At 41.2% G+C, this 18764-nt stretch overlaps 2 protein-coding genes across 7 annotated transcripts in view; one reads left to right on the forward strand and one right to left on the reverse strand.

Annotated features, from left to right (window-relative positions):
* Gart (phosphoribosylglycinamide formyltransferase, phosphoribosylglycinamide synthetase, phosphoribosylaminoimidazole synthetase) overlaps positions 1-5303 on the reverse strand; it is a 30851-nt gene extending 25548 nt beyond the window's left edge. The window contains exons 1-2 of one of the 2 annotated variants that reach the window (XM_046439283.2): positions 5147-5303; positions 1891-2041 (exon numbers count right to left, since the gene is read on the reverse strand). In XM_046439283.2, coding sequence (XP_046295239.1) covers positions 1891-2035 — 145 coding nt within the window. In that variant the 5' untranslated portion in view covers positions 2036-2041; positions 5147-5303. Of the gene's footprint in view, positions 1-1890; positions 2042-4195; positions 5118-5146 lie in introns of those variants that run through there. The other variant, XM_046439284.2, reaches the window with a different exon arrangement.
* A 775-nt stretch (positions 5304-6078) lies between these two features.
* The window catches only part of Son (SON DNA and RNA binding protein), a 31802-nt gene continuing 19116 nt past the window's right edge, over positions 6079-18764 (forward strand). For all 5 annotated transcript variants that reach the window (XM_046439278.2, XM_046439279.2, XM_046439280.2 and 2 more), the window contains exons 1-3: positions 6079-6230; positions 9430-9596; positions 11873-17809. In XM_046439278.2, the coding sequence (XP_046295234.1) occupies positions 6154-6230; positions 9430-9596; positions 11873-17809 (6181 nt within the window). In that variant the 5' untranslated portion in view covers positions 6079-6153. The remainder of the gene's footprint in view (positions 6231-9429; positions 9597-11872; positions 17810-18764) is intronic.

Raw genomic sequence — 18764 nt, forward strand, 5'->3', positions numbered from 1 at the left:
TAGAACTGTTAAGACTGACCTTTGATAGTACTGTTCAACCTCTCATTTCCAAAAATACACATCAAAATGCCTTTAAACTACTTAGGAATTAGACTAGAAATCTTGCATCTTCTAGAAGAAAACAGGGGGTCAACACTTCATCATAAAGGTGCTGGCACTGAGTTCCTTAACAAGACCACCAAAGCACAAGAAATACAACCAAGAATCAATAAGTGGGATGCCATCAAACTAAAAAGCTTCTGCAGAGCAAAGGAAATGATTAAGAGCATGGAGAGCGAGCCTACAGAATGAAAAAAATCTTGGCCAGCCACTACTCCAATATGAGATTAATACCCAGAATGTATAAAAACTTAAAAAAAAAAAAAAAAAAAAAAACCAAAAAACCAAATAACCTAATCAATAAATGGGCAAAACAACTGAATAGAGACTTCTCAAAAGAAGAAACACAAATGGCCAAAAATGTCAGGCATGGTGGTACATGCCTGTAATCCCAGCTGCTTGCGAGACTGACACAAGAGGATTGCAAGTTCAAAGCCTGCCTCAGCAATTTAGTGAGAACCTGTCTCAAAATTAAAACATAAAAAGGGCTGGGGATGTGGCTCAGTGGATCATCCCTGGAACAGAAAAGCAAAAAATATATGAAAAAATGTTCAACATCTCTAGCAATCAGATAAATGCAAATCAAAACTATACTAAGATTTCATCTTACTCCAGCCAGAATGGCAATGATCAAGAATACAAACAATACTACATGCTGTACATTGTTGGTAGGACTACAATCACTTTGGAAAACAGTATGGAGATTCCTCAAAAACTAAAGATGGAACCATTAGAGGACCCAGCTATCCCACGCCCTGGTATTTCCCCCATAGTTCTAAAACAGGCATGTTATTGCAATAAGCCACCTCAATGTATATAGCAGTACAATTCATGGTAGCTAAATTATGGAATCAATCAAGATGCCTGTCAATAGATGAATGGATTAACAAAATGTTGTATACATATATACAATAGAGTTCTATTCAGCCATAAAGAAGAATGAAATTATGGTATTTTTTCAGTAAATGGATGAAAATGGAGAAAATCATGCTAAATGAAATAAGCCAAACTCAGAAACTCAAAGGTCAAAAGTTTTCTCTCATCCGTGGAAGCTGGAGTAAACTAAAGGAACAGGGAAAGGAAGAACAGGATAACACAAAGGGAAGATCAGTAATGTAGAAGGAGATCGAGTAGCAGAGTGGAGGGATGGGAAAGGAGAGGCAATGCAGAGTGAATTCTTAAAAAGAAAAAAATATCACATCAAGTGCATATGTAAATATATCACAGGGAATTTCATTTTTATGCATAAATAAAAAGGAATCAATCAACTACAAAAAAATAAACAGGTGAAAGGAAGTCTAGTAGAGTAGAGGAGGAAGAACGGGGAGGGAGGGAGGACAGGAAGGAAAACGGGGAGGGGATCATGAACTAAAACTGAATCTCATGCATGTATGAGTTTGCATGGAGGAGCCCAACTACTATGTATAACTATAAAGCTCTTAAAAAAAAAAAAAAAGACTTTAAATTATATTTGGCATTTGCTACCTTTTCAATGGATATATTTCTTAGGATTTAAAATAATGAAATGCCATATTCTTTTTTTATTAGATCTTTTGGGAAAATACCAAGGAGTGGGATAGCTGGGTCATGAAATGCCATATTCTGAACAAAAGGCTACCTTACATTTATAATATATGTCAGGTATTCAAATTAACACATAAATTTTAAAGTTAAGAAAAGCATTCAAACTTGAATAGCAATCTACCATTAGTATTATAAAGGACAGAGGTGGTTGACAATTTATCATTAACAGATAGTAATTATTATTTCCCATTTTTGTAACACAATTACCAGTATTTGAAATCTTTTCAGAGCAGGCAGTGCCTGCATTTCCTGGGGCAATAAGCACTTGTTTGACATGATGAGACTGTGCAAGCTTCCAGGCCAGCGCATGTTCCCTTCCGCCACTGCCAATGACAAGTACTCGAGCTGCCATCGCTGTCTGTAAAGCAGGAATTCAAAGGAAAATGAACCTCTGAAGCAAGAAAATCATAGTTACATATGATTTTATGCATTTTAGAATGCATATGCTTTACATACCACAAATATTATTTAATCGTTATCTAAATGAGTCAAGTAAATAATTTGTACTCAAATGATATTTTCACCTACTAATTCATTTTTTAAAAAAATTGTCATTAATAATTTGAGAAAAATGACCGTAGTCATAGGGTAAGGGGGGATTCTAAAAATAAGGAAGACCGGCTTAGAGACCTAGATTAAGTCATGGTGATGTGGCTTCTGTTATGGTTTAGGTGTTCCCCAAGGTTTCAAGTATTGAAATTTAATCCCCATTGTGAGCTATTAGCAAAGTGGAAATGTAATCCAACTATGGTTACAGGCGGAGTTTTTGGAAGGTGATTAAGTTTAGAAAAGATCATTGGGGTGGAGACCCCACCCTAACAACCTTTTCTAAACCTAGGTGGTTTTATAAGAGGGCCAGACTGGAGATACACACATATATTTATGTGTATCAGTTTGGCTATTGCCACACTGATGCTCTGTGCCACTTAAGGACTTTACCAACAAGAAGCTGATCATCAGATGGGGCCCTTTGACCTTGCACTTCCAGAACTGTGAGCTAATAAAACTCTTTTCTTCATAACTTATTCAGTCTGTAATATTATATGCAACAGAAAATAGTAATATAGTTCCTTATCTGAGAAACAATGTCCTACAATCTCTCTTCTCTAGCTTCATTTTAGGACAAAGCCTTAATAAGAAAAAAATGATTGTTTGATTGACTAAGAGACTGGAGTCTTACTATGTTGCCTAGGCAGCCCCGTACTTTTAGGCTCAAGTGATCCTCCTGCACCAGCCTTCCAAGTAACTGGGACTACAGGCATCCACGCTGACACTTAAATTTAGACCCCAAATTTAAAATCTGTTTCTAAACGTTGAGACTGTATAGACAACTTTATGATAAAGTTATCACAAATTGAAAGAAATATTAAAGACTGGGGTCAGCAAATTTCATCTGTAAAGGACCAGATAGTAAATATTTGAGGGGTATGTGCTGTGTCCAAACTACCAACTATCTATGGTGACAAGAGAGGAGATATAGACAATACACTGAAAGGTGAACATGCCAATATCCAGAAAAACTTAACTTTATAAAACAGGCAGGTATTATTTGCCTACGAGGGCTCTAGGCAGTAGGAAACCACCTGAAAGTTTGTAACAAAATAAATAATAAATTTTTTATGTACAAACAATATAATTTTTATCACATGTGATAAAAACATTATCCACCATCCCCAAACCATTCTTATTTGGTGGGCTGAAAAATAGCCAGCAGAAAAACAGGTAGGAGTTAGGTGCAGTGGCGCACACCTGTAATCCCAGTGACTTGGGAGGCTGAGGCAGGAGGATCACTAAGTTCTAGGCAGCCTTACCAAGTTAGGCCCTAAGCAACATAGGTAAACCAGGTCAAAAAAGAGCTGGCAAAGTAGGTCAGTGGCAAAGTACGCCTGGGTTCAACTGCCAATACAGGAAAAAAAAATGCAAAAAAGCAAGGAAGCAGGCAGCAGAGGGGTTTGGCAGGAGGGAGTTGTAGTTTGCTGACTTCTGATTTAGGAAGTTTGTGTGCTATGTTTGAAATCTGGTAGAGAAGGCAAAAATCAATTTAAACACCTCTTAGTTTTGGTATTTGTGTGACCTTGGTTGTGTAAAGATTAACTGAAATGACATTTATAAAATATTAATACTACTTATAGAACTTAGGGGTTGTAAATGCAAACTTGTTACAATTACTTCTTTCACCCACATTCATATTTTGGAATAGAAACAATTTATCAAATCATTACACTAGGAGGAAAAAAAAGTGGCTGGGGGTATGGCTTAGTAGTACAGTATTCAGCAGAAGCCCTGGGTTCAATTCCCAGAACAAAAAACAAAGGAAAAAACTTCACAAAAGAATAAATAATTTGCCACATTAATTTACTAATTTTCAAAAGACATCTAACTATGTAGAAGGCATGATGGTACCAGGATAAAGAAACTGAAATTGATAACTTCCTGTAAGATGCTAAAACTACATACATAAAGGAAAATTTAAGCCTTTAATATTAAAAAGCTATTTTTTTAAAGCACTTACCTCATGCCAGGTGCCATTCTAAACTTTTCAAGAATTACCTCACTTGATCTGCATAAGATGAGGTAGATACTACTATTATTGCTACTTTACTGAAAAAGATGGAAGCCCAGTTAGATTATATAAATTGCTGGAGGTTACACAGCTAAGATGGTGCAGATTCTGGATTCCAAATGAAGCCATTTTCTTTAGATACTTTTCAGACAACAATTGACATGATTAGCATTATAAACTTATGGGGAAAACCCCTGCTAAATTAGTCTCAGAAGGAAAAGCTATTTTAATTCAACCAAAAATAGACATTTTATGTGTTATGTGCATTGAAATATCTGAAAGAAACATATCTTTAAATCTACAGAAAATATCACATATTTGTTTGAATAAAACTGGCAGTTTAAGAAAAATTTCCTGCTTACTTTACATACAGAATCTATGAAACAGCAGTGCTAGCCAGCCTGAAAGGTACATCAGGATTAGGCAAGAAGCTTGGGCTCCAGAAGTCGCTTTTCCTCACTCTTTACTAGCTGGGAAACCTTGAGGGACTTAACCTTGGGCCTCAGTGATTAGAATGGGTAACCTACAACGAGAACAGCAGAGCCAGAGAAGGCCACTTCAAAGAATTTGGGGAATAACGTACAGACACAAGTGGATCAAATCAGCTAGTGACAACGGACGCACAACGAGACAAGTGATGAGTATATCAATTTTGGGTTATGGCCTGAAAAAAGCATAAAGACACAAACAGGCCTGGCCCTATTCGCAAGGAAAGTGATAGCTCACGTGTAAACCTCCATTAACAATGCAAAGCACATGGCCAAGTCCCCAGCCACCGTATTTCAAAACAAGACGAAAATTTCTACAGCCAAGCGTGTTTCTACAATTCCACTCAGTTCCTGAAAGTAAATGCCCAGCCAAAGCATAAACGTGGTCTAAAAGCCGAGGGAGCTTACGCACCTATATCCACGGCCAAGCCGCTCGCACTCGCTGCTCGCCGGAAGTGGCCCCGGGCTCCCCGCGCCCGCCCCTCACCCGCCTCCCTCCCCATTGGTCGCCTGGCCTGGGTCCCTGGTCCAGGCAATCAGTGGGGCTCCTTCCCGCTCGGGCGCGGCTTGAGCCTGCTTGGGACCACAGCCTGACCAAAGCATGTTTACAGTGGGTCACTGTAGTGGGGGCTGCCACGTAACTGCTCCATTCCTCCACGGGAGCCTCCTGAGCTCTGTGGGAGTGCCCAGACGCCGAAGCCACGTTTGGCTCCTTGTGGGCAGTTCGCGAAAGTCAGAGCTGACCAGCTACTGCGGGGACAGTCTCATGACCTGCTCGGCTCCTAGGAGCCCAGAATGCACTAGGCTTTTGAGCGCAGGACCTCCAGCCTGTTGCTAAAAAAATTATCCGAATATCGGAGGCGGGGAGAGAGCCGGGATAGAAACGTTAATCGTGTTCACAGCACAGGAGGAACCCGGGCTCTAGTTCCTTCCCGTTTGCATCTCCCTGACTAAACTCAAGTCGGCGCCACTAGCAAACACTAGGAGCTCTAGTACAAGCACCATGTTGCGTTTTTTTTTTTTTTTTTGCCCTCGTTCCTCATGGAATTTCATCTCAGACATTCAGACGCGACAGCAAATCTCCTAAAGCCCCTCAAAACTGTTGGGGGGCCGACAACAGAAGCTGACAGGGATCTCTAGAGAGACTTCTGTAATGGCGCCTGCGTCAGATACTAATATGGCGGACTTAGTCGTGCGCGGCGCAAACGTCAGCAGCTCTCCCCCAGCCGCTCGGAAACAGAGGAGGAGAGCGGGATCGTGCCCACTGATTAGTCCGTTGGCGGAGCGTGCCGGTCTGGGCGCTCCCACACGAACCAATCAGGAAGGAGAGAGAAGGAATTGGCCGCTGCGCCTCCTCCCGAGGCATGCTGGGAGCCTGGAGGACTAGCGAGGAGGAGTTGAGAGAACGGAGCGGACGCCATGGCGGCCGACATCGAGCAGGTTTTTAGGTCTTTCGTGGTCAGTAAATTCCGGGAAATCCAACAGGAACTTTCCAGGTAAATACCTCCCTGACTTTTCTGCTCCCAAAGGGCTGCTAGGCCCCCCGCCTTAGGCTTCCATGGTACCTTTCTTCAGAGACGCCGTCGTTCCTCGGCTCAGGCCCCGCTACGGCCCCGCCTGGGCCTGGGATCCATTTTCCGGGCCCTCCCCCCCAACCCTCCATCTGCTCGTTCCCTTTTCCCCGAGAAACTTCGCCTTTTCGGTGGTAATTTCAGACTCCTCCTTTTTTACAGAGTTTAGACGCTCACCCTTCTCTGCCGCTTGCTCGCCCCTTACCCTTTAGCGACTGGTAGGCCTACTTGTCCACCAGGGACGGGCCTAGTCCTTCCTCAGCCCCTCCTCCGCCGCCGCCTCTCCCCTCCCCCTCTCCGCCTCCGCGGATTTCGCCGGCCGGTGTCTGTGACCGGAAAGGGTCTCTAACGGCCGTTTCTTGGGTAATCTTAAATCCGCTCTATTATTGCCGGCTTCACACCGTTTGGGGGCCGGGAGCCATTAATTCTGCTTTTCGGGCCCAGTATTCTGTGTTTTCCACCAGGCAGCATTCTAACAGATTAGAGATTTAAGTGAAAATACCGCAAATTGATATTGGCCAACTTGTGAAATATTCGAGAAGAGGATGGACTGGGTCTTGGAAATACCGATGATTACTAGATTTTGAGAATTGGAAAGTGGATTTTGTGTCTAGAACAATTTTTTTTCTTGCTACCCCTGCCTCAGTTGACATATTGATCAGCACGCTAGTTTTACTATTTCTGATAGACTTTACATAGGTCACTTTGGTTTCACGAAATTTAAAGATGGAGAGATCTCCAGAGTAGTTTACCGAGAAAGGAAAATAGTGTGGCTCTTGCTGTTAAGTGGTTGTCTTTTAGTATTTTTTGTTTTGTATGATACTCAAAAGGAGGTTGGAAAGAGATCTTGAAAAGTAATTTACTTGTTCTGAGTTACACTGTTTTTGCTAATTGTATTTTAAAAGTTTAGAGCAAGAACAATATGTGAATTTGAAAATAGTCGGAAACGCAATTTAATTAGGTATCTAAATGAACATTATTGGAGGTAATGATGTATTACTGCAACACCTTTTTGCAGAATGTGTTGTTTTTTAAGTGGGAAATATATCTATCTCTCGTTAACTTGCTTTTGAACGTTTTGTGATATTGGTAGTGCTTTTTAGGATGAGAAGAGACTTGAGCTAAGGGAAAATAATTGTCTTGGAAACTTTTAAATAGTTGTATGACATCAGTAATTGTGTTTGCTTTGTTTTAAAGCTTTTAAAAGTAAGTCTTTCTGTTAGAAAATGAGCATTTCTTTTGCTGTAAAAAAAATCTAGAAACTATAAAAGGAGAAAAAAACCAAACACTGCTCTTATTGATGTTATATCCTTTAGTTTTTGCTTCTGTATACAGATTAACATGCGTTTTGTTAATGTAATTGTTCTATTTTATTTTTCAACCTGATAGTGCCAAGTAGTTTGTCCATAACAGACTCAAAATTTGGGTTACTCTTCATGGCTGCATAGAATTACTTTGAAGGAATATATTGAAGGATATTTAAGTGGTTTGAAATTCTCATTGCTTTTCAGTAGTTGCAATTAATATCCTGGCAGCTTTTAAGGTGTTTAAGATTGCTTTCTGAGCAGACTTTTTAAAATCGTAGTTTTCTGACTTTTAAATATATGGTAATTATGTATGTATAAGTGCTCAGGAAAAGTGTAAAATAGTGCTTCATAAAGGCAATCTTAAAGGAATATTAGATAAAGCAGATTATCACTAGGGAAATATTCAGCTCTTTAACACAAATTAATGTATTATTGGTGTAAAGACAAGATTTAAAAAAAATTTTTTCAGTTGTAGATGAACACACAGTATCTTTATTTTTATGTGGTGCTGAGGTTCGAACCCAGTGCCTCACACATGCAAGGCAAGTGATTTACCACTGAACTACAGCCCCAACCCAAAGACAGGTTTTTTATTAACCATTTCAGTGAACTGTTTTTTCTGTTTTCCCCATCTACTTTTACATGCATCTGGGTCATAAAGTGATGTTTAGATAGTTGGAGTAAGTGATCCAGTGTATATAGAAGTGTTCGAGAGTATGGGCTCTGGTTTTGAATACTTGCTTCACTTTTTAATAGCTATATGATCTTCAGTTTAGTTTCTTGTCTTCTCTCTGCCCCATTTCCCTCATTTATAAAATCAGAGTAATAGTGGTGATTTGAGTTTTAGTAGGACTAAATGAGTTGAAAATGTAGAACATGACATGACACTACTTAGTACTCAACAAATGTTTAGTATTATTACATGGTTCATTATATTCGAAAATCAAATGTTCTTTAACATTTAGTTAATTACTGAATTTATTTTGACTAGACTTTTATGTGTTTTCAGTTAGCTAAAATTAATGTAAAATTAATATTGAAATTATTAGATTTCAAAATTTTGCACATTTACACAAAAACAAAAATGATTACAAGGTGAAATGTTTTATCTATACTTAAGTTCTTCTGACTCTTTGAGTTGAAAGTATGTTAAGCCATCTATCATTTTGTTAGTATAAATGAGTTACCACTTGTTTAATGTGAATTTTTTTGAACATCAGAAATTTTTTAATACCAGGATTTTTGATAATTAGGTATAAATTATATAAATATTTTTCTCTATAAATTTTATGGCATTTCAGTAACAGCCTTAAATCTGAACAGAGGCTACAAATTACTTTTTTTACTCAATGTGTCAGTGGCTAACTTCTGTGTCCCTTGATACTGTTTATTGTAATTGTGACCTGTGCACAGGTGTGGTTTTATTGTGGCCATAGTTTCTACCATAATGTTAGATCATCTTATTTAAGCTCTTACTAATATTTCTCCCTGGAGAGAAGTATATAGGTAACCCAAAACCTCAAGTTATATTTCTGGAATTATTTCATTTAAAAAAGGTTTTGCTTAGAAATATGATTTTGTATATATATTTTCTTAACTTTCAGTGCTGAACACTTTGTGTAAAAATGAAAATATCCCAGCTATGAGTATATCGTATTAAGGATGCCTAGTGGCAAATATCTGAAATAGGAAAAGGGTGAAAGGTGTGGATAATATAATATAGAGATCATATTAATTGGAACATCAATATTAACTTATTGATTTATCATGTGGTGTGATAAAATGTTAATGAATTTTGAAAAACTTTTCTTGTCAAGTGGAAGGAGTGAAGGCCAGCTGAATGGTGAAACAAATACACCTATTGAAGGAAACCAGGCAGGTGATGCAGGTGCCTCTGCCAGGAGCCTACCAAATGAAGAAATAGTGCAGAAGATAGAGGAAGTGCTTTCTGGGGTCTTAGATACAGAACTACGATATAAGCCAGGTAAGACGGAGATAAATGTCTCAAAATTTTGGTTTTTAAGTTTTTTTAATTTTTTATTTGAAGGTTAAGTATTATTTTAAAGTTTTTATTGAATCAATTTACTGATGACTTTCTTGGTAAAATTCTCCTTTGAGAACAAAATTAACTGAAACATGAACATTGATGCATTTCTTTGCTTTCCTGGTAGAATATAATTTTTTCTCTCTTTGATTCAATTTTATAGTGTCTTAGTGCCAGGATTTTTGAATGTGGATTTTCATTGAACAGTTGTCTATAAACATCAGATTTGGATGGTGTAGTATCCTGGGTCAAATATGTTTTTTTTTAAAGATATAACCCTAGGAGTTTTTATTTTAAAGTCTAGGCTTAGAGATGTCTCGTTTGTATACACTCACACCATTTAAAAATACAATGAGAGGGAGTCATTGTATGAATATTTAGATTTTTAAGAGTTGATTAAATAATTGATATTTACAAGGGAAGGATATATAATTATAAAAAATGATAGTTACTGTCTTTAGGAATTAGGTGTGTGGTATGATCTTTTTTTGTATGTTGTGGTTTAAAAAGCATACACTTTAGTGTTTCTTACATTTATGGTTCTAGCAACATTTTCTTATCAACCTTTTTTTAACCAATATTTGATGTTATGAAATAAACATCAAAAAGTAGAAAGGGATTAAGTTTCTTTTAATCTATGTCTTGTTCTTATCAGTTTATATTTTTCTATAGTCTTAATGGTCAGAATGTCTGATTAGCTTTTTCTGATTTATCTAATTTAATACTGGTATTAGGATAAATCCCATCTAGTTTAAAGTGGAACTAAATGATCTTTTCTAGGATATGCAAATTGGAGTGAGCTAGGGGTTGAACTCAGCCTCATGCATACTAGGCAAGTGCTCTACCACTGAGTTACATTTCCAGCTCTGAAATGTTCTTTTTTGGTTGGCGGGTGGGTACCGGGGATTGAACTCAGGGGCACTTGACCACCAAGCCACATACCCGGCCCCATCTTTTGTATTTTATTTAGAGACAGGGTCTCACTGAGTTGCTTAGAGCCATGCTTTTGCTGAGGCTGGCTTTGAACTAGCAATCCTCCTGCCTCAGCATCCCAAGCCCCTGGGATTACAGGCATGCGCCACCATGCCTGGCTCTGACATATTCTTAAATTACATATTAAAGGGTGTAAGAAATTTTTTCCTATTGCTTAGTCATTTTTAGAAGAGTATTTAGGGGAAAATATAGTTTTTAATCAATGTACAAATATGAAAAGATGCAATCTAAGTTCTGTATTGATGTGTCGCATTTGTTGTTCAGATGTTTGTATTCTGTTTAGAAGTAATTACTATTGTTGAGTTTACCATGTGCCTGGTCTTGTTGGATGCACTAGCATGGTTTAATTTATTCAGCTTCCAACGTTAGACAGTAATTTGGTTAATGCTATTTATCTACTAACTGATGCACTGATTGAGGATACAAAAGTAGGCATTTTGTTTCAGAGCCAATGTGCCATGTTGCTTCTGGTATAAAAAGGAGTTAGTAAAATAATTATAAAAAATAGCCAGGTGCCATGTGCATGCCTGTAATTTCAGTTACTATAATCCCAGTTACTTGGAGGCTGTGGCAGGAGGATTGCAAGTTCAGGGGTTCAGCAATTTAGCAAGACCCTGTCTCCAAATAAAAAATGAAAAGAAAAAAAATGAAAACGAAAAAAAAAAAATGAAAAGAAAAAATATTGGGGTTATAACTCAGTGCTAGAGTGCCTCTGAATTTAATCCCTAATACTCCCTTCCTCCAATTTTTCTTAATGTAGATCTTTTTAATAGCAATGGTAACAGCTAAACATGAAATATTGATTGATACAGTTCGTAAACAATTTGCTAAAATTTAAGAACTGGATAAAGAATTAATTTAATAAAATTTATTAAAAAAAATTTTTTTTTTTGTTTTGGTGATTGGTATTGAACCCAGAGTTTTGTGTATTCTGGGCAGGTTTACCCTCAGCCCTAAAACACAATTTAATGTAATTCTAGATAAGTTTTTGGGATAAACTAAGAAGTTATTTTTAACTCAAACTTTAGTTGTAGAAAGAATATTGGAAAAGTGGCAGTCTTTGGATCAATTGGTTTATGGAAAAGAATTTATTTGGTAACTTTTTGTTTAACATAGGGTATTATACTATGAAGTTTTAACATGGAGCAAAAATACTGGTTTATGTGATTTATTTAAATCTACTTTGGAGACCATCTGACAAAATTTAATTTTTATACTTTCAGATTTGAAAGAGGCCTCCAGAAAAAGTAGATGTGTATCTGTACAAACAGATCCTACTGATGAAATTCCCACCAAAAAGTCAAAGAAGCATAAAAAGCACAAAAACAAAAAGAAGAAAAAGAAGAAAGAAAAGGAAAAAAAGTACAAAAGACAGCCAGAAGAATCTGAGTCAAAGCTGAAATCTCATCATGATGGGAACATAGATTTAGAATCTGATTCCTTTTTAAAGTTTGATTCTGAACCTTCAGCAATGGCACTGGAGCATCCTATAAGATCATTTGGCCTATCTGAGTCCAGTGAATCCCCTACAGTTATGCTGGAACCTCCTGTAGTATCAATGGAGGTTTCAGAGCCACACATCTTAGAAACTCTGAAGCCAGCTACAAAAACTGCAGAACTCTCAGTTGGATCTACATCACTTATCTCAGAACAGTCTGTGGCAGCAACATTGGAACCATCTACAACAAAGATTCTGGATTCCTTTGCAACAGCGCCTGCTACAACAGTAGGGCTGAAGTCAGCTGAGCCAGTTGTAACCTCAGTGGAGTATCAGACAAAATCTGTGCTGAAATCTTTGGAGAGCACCTCTCCAGAGCCATCAAAGATCAAGTTGGTGGTAGAGCCTCCAGTAGCAAAAGTGCAAGAGCCCTTAGACACCCTTGTGACCGCATCAGACACACCTACTGAGGTGCACCCTGAACCAAGCACATCAACAACAGTGGATTTTCCAGAGTCATCTGCAACTGAAGTGCTAAGATTTCCAGAGCAACCTGTAGAAGTACCATCGGAGATTGCAGATTCATCAATGACAAGACCACAGGAGTTGCTGGAGCTGTCTAAGACCACAGCGTTGGAGCTGCCGGAGTCGTCGGTAGCCTCAGTGCTGGAGTTGCCGGGGCCACCTGCGACCTCCAAGTCGGAGTTGCAGGGGCCCCCTGTGACTCCAGTGCTGGAGTTACCTGGGCCCTCTGCTACCCTGGTGCCAGAGTTGTCAGGGCCCCTTTCTACCCCAGTGCCTGAGTTGCCAGGGCCCCCTGCGACTGCAGTGCCTGAGTTGCCGGGGCCCTCTGTGACACCAGTGCCACAGTTGTCGCAGGAATTGCCAGGGCCTCCAGCACCATCCATGGGGTTGGAGCCACCACAGGAGGTACCAGAGCCACCTGTGATGGCACAGGAGTTGCCAGGGCTGCCTGCAGTGTCAGCGACAGTAGAGTTGCCAGGGCAGCCTGCGGTAACGGTAGCAATGGAGTTGACCGAACAACCTGTGACGACGACAGAGTTCGAGCAGCCTGTGGGGATGACAACGGTGGAACATCCTGGGCATCCTGAGGTGACAGCAGCAACAGGGTTGCTGGGGCAGCCTGAGGCAACTATGGTGCTGGAGTTGCCAGGACAGCCAGTGGCAACAACAGCGCTGGAGTTGTCTGGGCAGCCTTCGGTGACTGGGGTGCCAGAGTTGCCAGGGCTGCCTTCGGCAACTAGGGCACTGGAGTTGTCGGGGCAGTCTGTGGCAGCTGGGGCACTAGAGTTGCCTGGGCAGCTCATGGCAACTGGGGCACTGGAGTTCTCAGGGCAGTCTGGGGCAGCTGGAGCACTGGAGCTTTTGGGGCAGCCTCTGGCAACAGGGGTGCTTGAGTTGCCAGGGCAGCCTGGGGCGCCAGAGTTGCCTGGGCAGCCAGTGGCAACTGTGGCGCTGGAGATCTCTGTTCAGTCTGTGGTGACAACATCGGAGCTGTCAACGATGACCGTGTCGCAGTCCTTGGAGGTGCCCTCGACGACAGCGCTGGAATCCTATAATACGGTAGCACAGGAGCTGCCTGCTACATTAGTGGGGGAGACTTCTGTAACAGTAGGAGTGGATCCCTTGATGGCCCAAGAATCCCATATGTTAGCTTCTAACACCATGGAGACCCATATGTTAGCATCCAACACCATGGACTCCCAGATGCTAGCATCCAACACCATGGACTCCCAGATGCTAGCGTCCAACACCATGGACTCCCAGATGTTAGCCTCTAGCACCATGGACTCCCAGATGTTAGCCTCTAGCACCATGGACTCCCAGATGTTAGCAACTAGTTCCATGGACTCCCAGATGTTAGCAACTAGCACTATGGACTCCCAGATGTTAGCAACCAGTTCCATGGACTCCCAGATGTTAGCAACAAGCTCCATGGACTCCCAGATGTTAGCAACCAGCTCCATGGACTCCCAGATGTTAGCAACCAGCTCCATGGACTCTCAGATGTTAGCAACGAGCACCATGGACTCCCAGATGTTAGCAACCAGCACCATGGACTCCCAGATGTTAGCAACTAGTTCTATGGATTCCCAGATGTTAGCATCTGGCACTATGGATTCTCAAATGTTAGCTTCTGGCACCATGGATGCCCAGATGTTAGCCTCTGGCACCATGGATCCCCAGATGTTAGCCTCTAGTACCCAAGATTCTGCTATGTTGGGTTCAAAATCTCCTGATCCTTATAGGTTAGCTCAGGATCCTTACAGGTTAGCTCAGGATCCATATAGGTTGGGTCATGACCCTTATAGGTTAGGTCATGATGCTTACAGGTTAGGACAGGACCCCTATAGATTAGGCCATGATCCCTACAGACTAACTCCTGATCCCTATAGGATGTCACCTAGACCCTATAGAATAGCACCCAGGTCCTATAGAATAGCACCTAGGCCATATAGGTTAGCACCTAGACCTTTGATGTTAGCATCTAGACGTTCTATGATGATGTCCTATGCTGCAGAACGTTCCATGATGTCATCTTATGAACGCTCTATGATGTCTTATGAGCGGTCTATGATGTCCCCTATGGCTGAGCGCTCTATGATGTCAGCCTACGAGCGCTCTATGATGTCAGCCTATGAGCGCTCTATGATGTCTCCTATGGCTGAGCGCTCTATGATGTCAGCCTATGAGCGTTCTATGATGTCAGCTTATGAACGCTCCATGATGTCCCCAATGGCTGATCGATCTATGATGTCCATGGGTGCAGACCGGTCAATGATGTCATCATACTCTGCTGCTGACCGGTCTATGATGTCATCGTACTCTGCGGCTGACCGATCTATGATGTCATCTTATACTGCTGATCGTTCAATGATGTCTATGGCAGCTGATTCTTACACTGATTCTTACACTGATACATATACGGAGGCATATATGGTGCCACCTTTGCCTCCTGAAGAGCCCCCAACAATGCCACCATTGCCTCCTGAGGAGCCACCAATGACACCACCATTGCCTCCTGAGGAACCACCGGAGGGTCCTGCATTACCCACTGAGCAGACAGCATTAACAGCTGAAAATACTTGGCCTTCAGAGGTGTCAGCATTACCTTCTGAAGAGTGTGTATCACAGCCTGAGCCTGCTGTGAGTCAAAGTGAGATTTCAGAGCCTCCGGCAATGCCTGCTAATTATTCGGTGACAGGATCAGAGTCCTCAGTGTTAGCATCAGAGGCAGTTGTGACTGTTCCAGAACCACCACCAGAGTTAGAGTCTTCAGTTACATCAATACCTGTTGAGTCTGCAGTAGTAGCAGAAGAACATGAAAGTATTCCAGAGAGACCAGTGACTTGTATGGTATCTGAAATGCCCATTTCATCTGAACCATCTATGTTAACATCAGAGCCTCCTATGATGTCAGAGGCAGCAGAAACATTTGATTCCATGAGAGCTGCAGGACATGTTGCCTCAGAGGTATCCATGTCCCTGCTGGAGCCAGAACCAACAGAGAGCATTCTGGAGCTACCAGGCATGGCTGGCCCAGTGCCTCCTGCTGTGGCTGGCACAGCGCCTCCTGTTGTGGCTGGCCCAGAGCCTCCTGTCGTGGCTGGCCCAGAACCTCCTGCTGTGGCTGGCCCAGAACCTCCTGCCGTGGCTGGCCCAGAACCTCCTCCTGTGGCTGGCCCAGAACCACCAGCCGTGACTGAGTTAGAATCACAAGCTGTGGCTGTACCAGAGCCTCCCACCATGGTTGAGCCAGAGATTGTTACCATTCCTGTATCAGTTGTGTCTGCCCTGGAGCCTTCTGTGCCTGCTCTGGAACCAGCAGTGTCATTCCTTCAACCTGCTATGATTGTTTCAGAACCATGTGTTTCTGTCCAGGAGTCCACTGTGACATTTTCAGAGTCTGCTGTCACTGTTTCAGAGCAAACTCAAGTAACATCAGCTGAAATGGCTTTAGTCTCTACACCAGTGATAGTGGGATCTAATGTTGTATCATCACATGTTATGAAAGGGTTGACTTTACTATCTGGTGATCAAAGTTTTTCTCCAGACATTGGCATGCAGGAGATTCCATTGCATTCAGGTGAAGAGCCACATGTGGAAGGACACGTGAAAAGTGACTCTTATGAAAATGAACATGGTATAAGTACAGACCTAAGTATAAATAATCATATAATTGCTAAAGATATGGAACATAATACAGAGTCTATTGCTAGCACTGGTCCTGTTGGTGAAACTGGTGAAGAAAAAGTTTTGCCCATGAGTGAGACTAAACAATGCACAGTATTGGATATCTGCCCTGGTATTAGTGAAGCTGATGTAGGAGGAACACTATCTTCTATTGGTCCTCTTGCTCTGGAACCTGACACAACGGAAACTAATAAGGGTATTGAGTTTGTGACAGCATCTGCTCTCAGTTCAGTTAGTAAATATGATGAGGTATCTTTAACTACTCAAGATACTGAACATGACATGGTAATTTCCAACAGCCCCAGTGGTGGTAGTGAAGCTGACATAGAGGGACCTTTGCCTGCTAAAGACATTCATCTTGATTTAACATCTAATAATCTTATTAGTAAGGATACAGAAGAACCTGTGAGAGAGAGTGACCAAATATTAGCAGTTGCTCTCAGCCCTAAAGAAAGTAGTGGAGAAGATAAAGAAGTACCTCTCTCAGAGATGTTGTCTGATTCAGGATTTTCTGCTAACATTGATGAAATTAATGAAGCAGATTTAGTGAGACCATTACTTCCTAAGGACATGGAACGACTTACAAGCCTTAGAGCTGGTATTGAAGGACCTTTACTTGCAAGTGAAGCTGAACGTGATAAATCGGCTGCCAGTCCAGTTGTAACTAGTGTACCAGAAAGGGCTTCAGAGTCTTCTTCAGAGGAAAAAGATGATTATGAAATTTTTGTAAAAGTTAAGGACACACATGAAAAAAGCAAGAAAAATAAGAACCGTGACAAAGGTGAGAAAGAGAAAAAAAGAGACTCTTCTTTAAGGTCTCGGAGTAAGCGTTCCAAATCTTCTGAACACAAGTCCCGTAAGCGTACCAGTGAGTCTCGTTCCAGGGCAAGGAAAAGATCATCTAAGTCCAAGTCTCATCGCTCACAAACACGTTCACGGTCACGTTCAAGACGCAGGAGGAGGAGCAGCAGATCAAGGTCAAAGTCTAGAGGTAGGCGATCTGTATCAAAAGAGAAGCGCAAAAGGTCTCCAAAGCACAGATCTAAGTCCAGGGAAAGAAAAAGAAAAAGATCAAGCTCCAGGGACAATCGAAAAGCAGTTAGAGCTCGAAGTCGAACCCCAAGTCGTCGGAGTAGGAGTCACACTCCTAGTCGTCGAAGAAGGTCTAGATCTGTGGGTAGAAGGAGGAGTTTTAGCATTTCCCCCAGCCGAAGGAGCCGCACCCCCAGCCGAAGGAGCCGCACCCCCAGCCGAAGGAGCCGTACCCCCAGCCGAAGGAGCCGCACCCCCAGCCGAAGGAGCCGCACCCCCAGCCGAAGGAGCCGCACCCCCAGCCGTCGGAGAAGATCCAGGTCTGTGGTAAGAAGACGAAGCTTTAGTATATCACCAGTCAGATTAAGGAGATCAAGAACACCCTTGAGAAGAAGATTTAGTAGATCTCCCATCCGACGTAAGAGATCCAGGTCTTCTGAAAGAGGCAGATCACCGAAACGTCTAACAGATTTGGGTGAGTTATTCTTTCAAAATTTAATAGGGAGTGATTTAAACCTGAGTTTTTTGTGATTTTGAGTCAAATAGGATATTTTGGATCATGGGTTTAAGTGTGATTAGATAAGCCTGTGTTGATAAAGGGATAGATGCATGTGAGCATGTCATAGGAGTTAAAAAAAGACCTGCTTTGGAGTATATTAGAACCAAGGTTTTTTTCCCTTAAATTTTTTATTTTGCTTGCACCATCTTGCCTTAACTAAAAATGAGAAGCAAAAGCAGATAGAGACCAAAAAAAAGGGCAGATGGGACATGGTCCTGTTATGAAAAACAAGGCCAGTATATATGGTCATATTGTCATATGTCTAAGGCTTGTAAGTCGTTCCATGTCATATATGGAAATAGAAGTCAGTAGGAAATTTGCATCTGGGGTTATTTAATGAGGTAAATGAAAATTGTTATGGATAAAGTGGAATTTATTAGATTAGAATCTGTTCTGACCAGTTGTGGTGGTGCATTCCTTAATACCAGTGGCTTGGGAAGCTGAGGCGGGAGGATGGAGTTTTGCAAGGCTGTAAGCAAACTTAGCAAGACCCTGTCTCAAAAAATAAAAAGGGCCAGGGACATGGCTTAGTCGTAATGCATACCTGGATTCAGTCCTCACTACCCAAAGCCAAAAAACAAATTAAAAAACTCCAACACAACTACTGTTCTTCCATGTTTTAAAAATAAGTACTATGTTTTGATATTTTTAAGTAGTATGCAGAGATGAATAAAATTTGATGGATGCAGGTTACCTGCTGCATAATTTATTATCCCAGTGGATTGGATATGTCCAGGTCAGGATTATCTTAAGAAAAAGATGCTAAGAGCATGCATTCAGTTCAACAAGTGTTTTCTCAGCTCACTTTTATTCAGAGTAGAGAGACAGTATATAATTCCCAAACTGATTCAAAATCAGTGAAGGATACACG

The sequence above is a fragment of the Marmota monax genome, unplaced genomic scaffold (genome assembly GCF_021218885.2).
Source record: "Marmota monax isolate L192 unplaced genomic scaffold, Marmota_monax_Labrador192_F-V1.1 WCK01_AAM20220418_F8-fsc00125, whole genome shotgun sequence".
NCBI classification, from domain to species: domain Eukaryota; kingdom Metazoa; phylum Chordata; class Mammalia; order Rodentia; family Sciuridae; genus Marmota; species Marmota monax.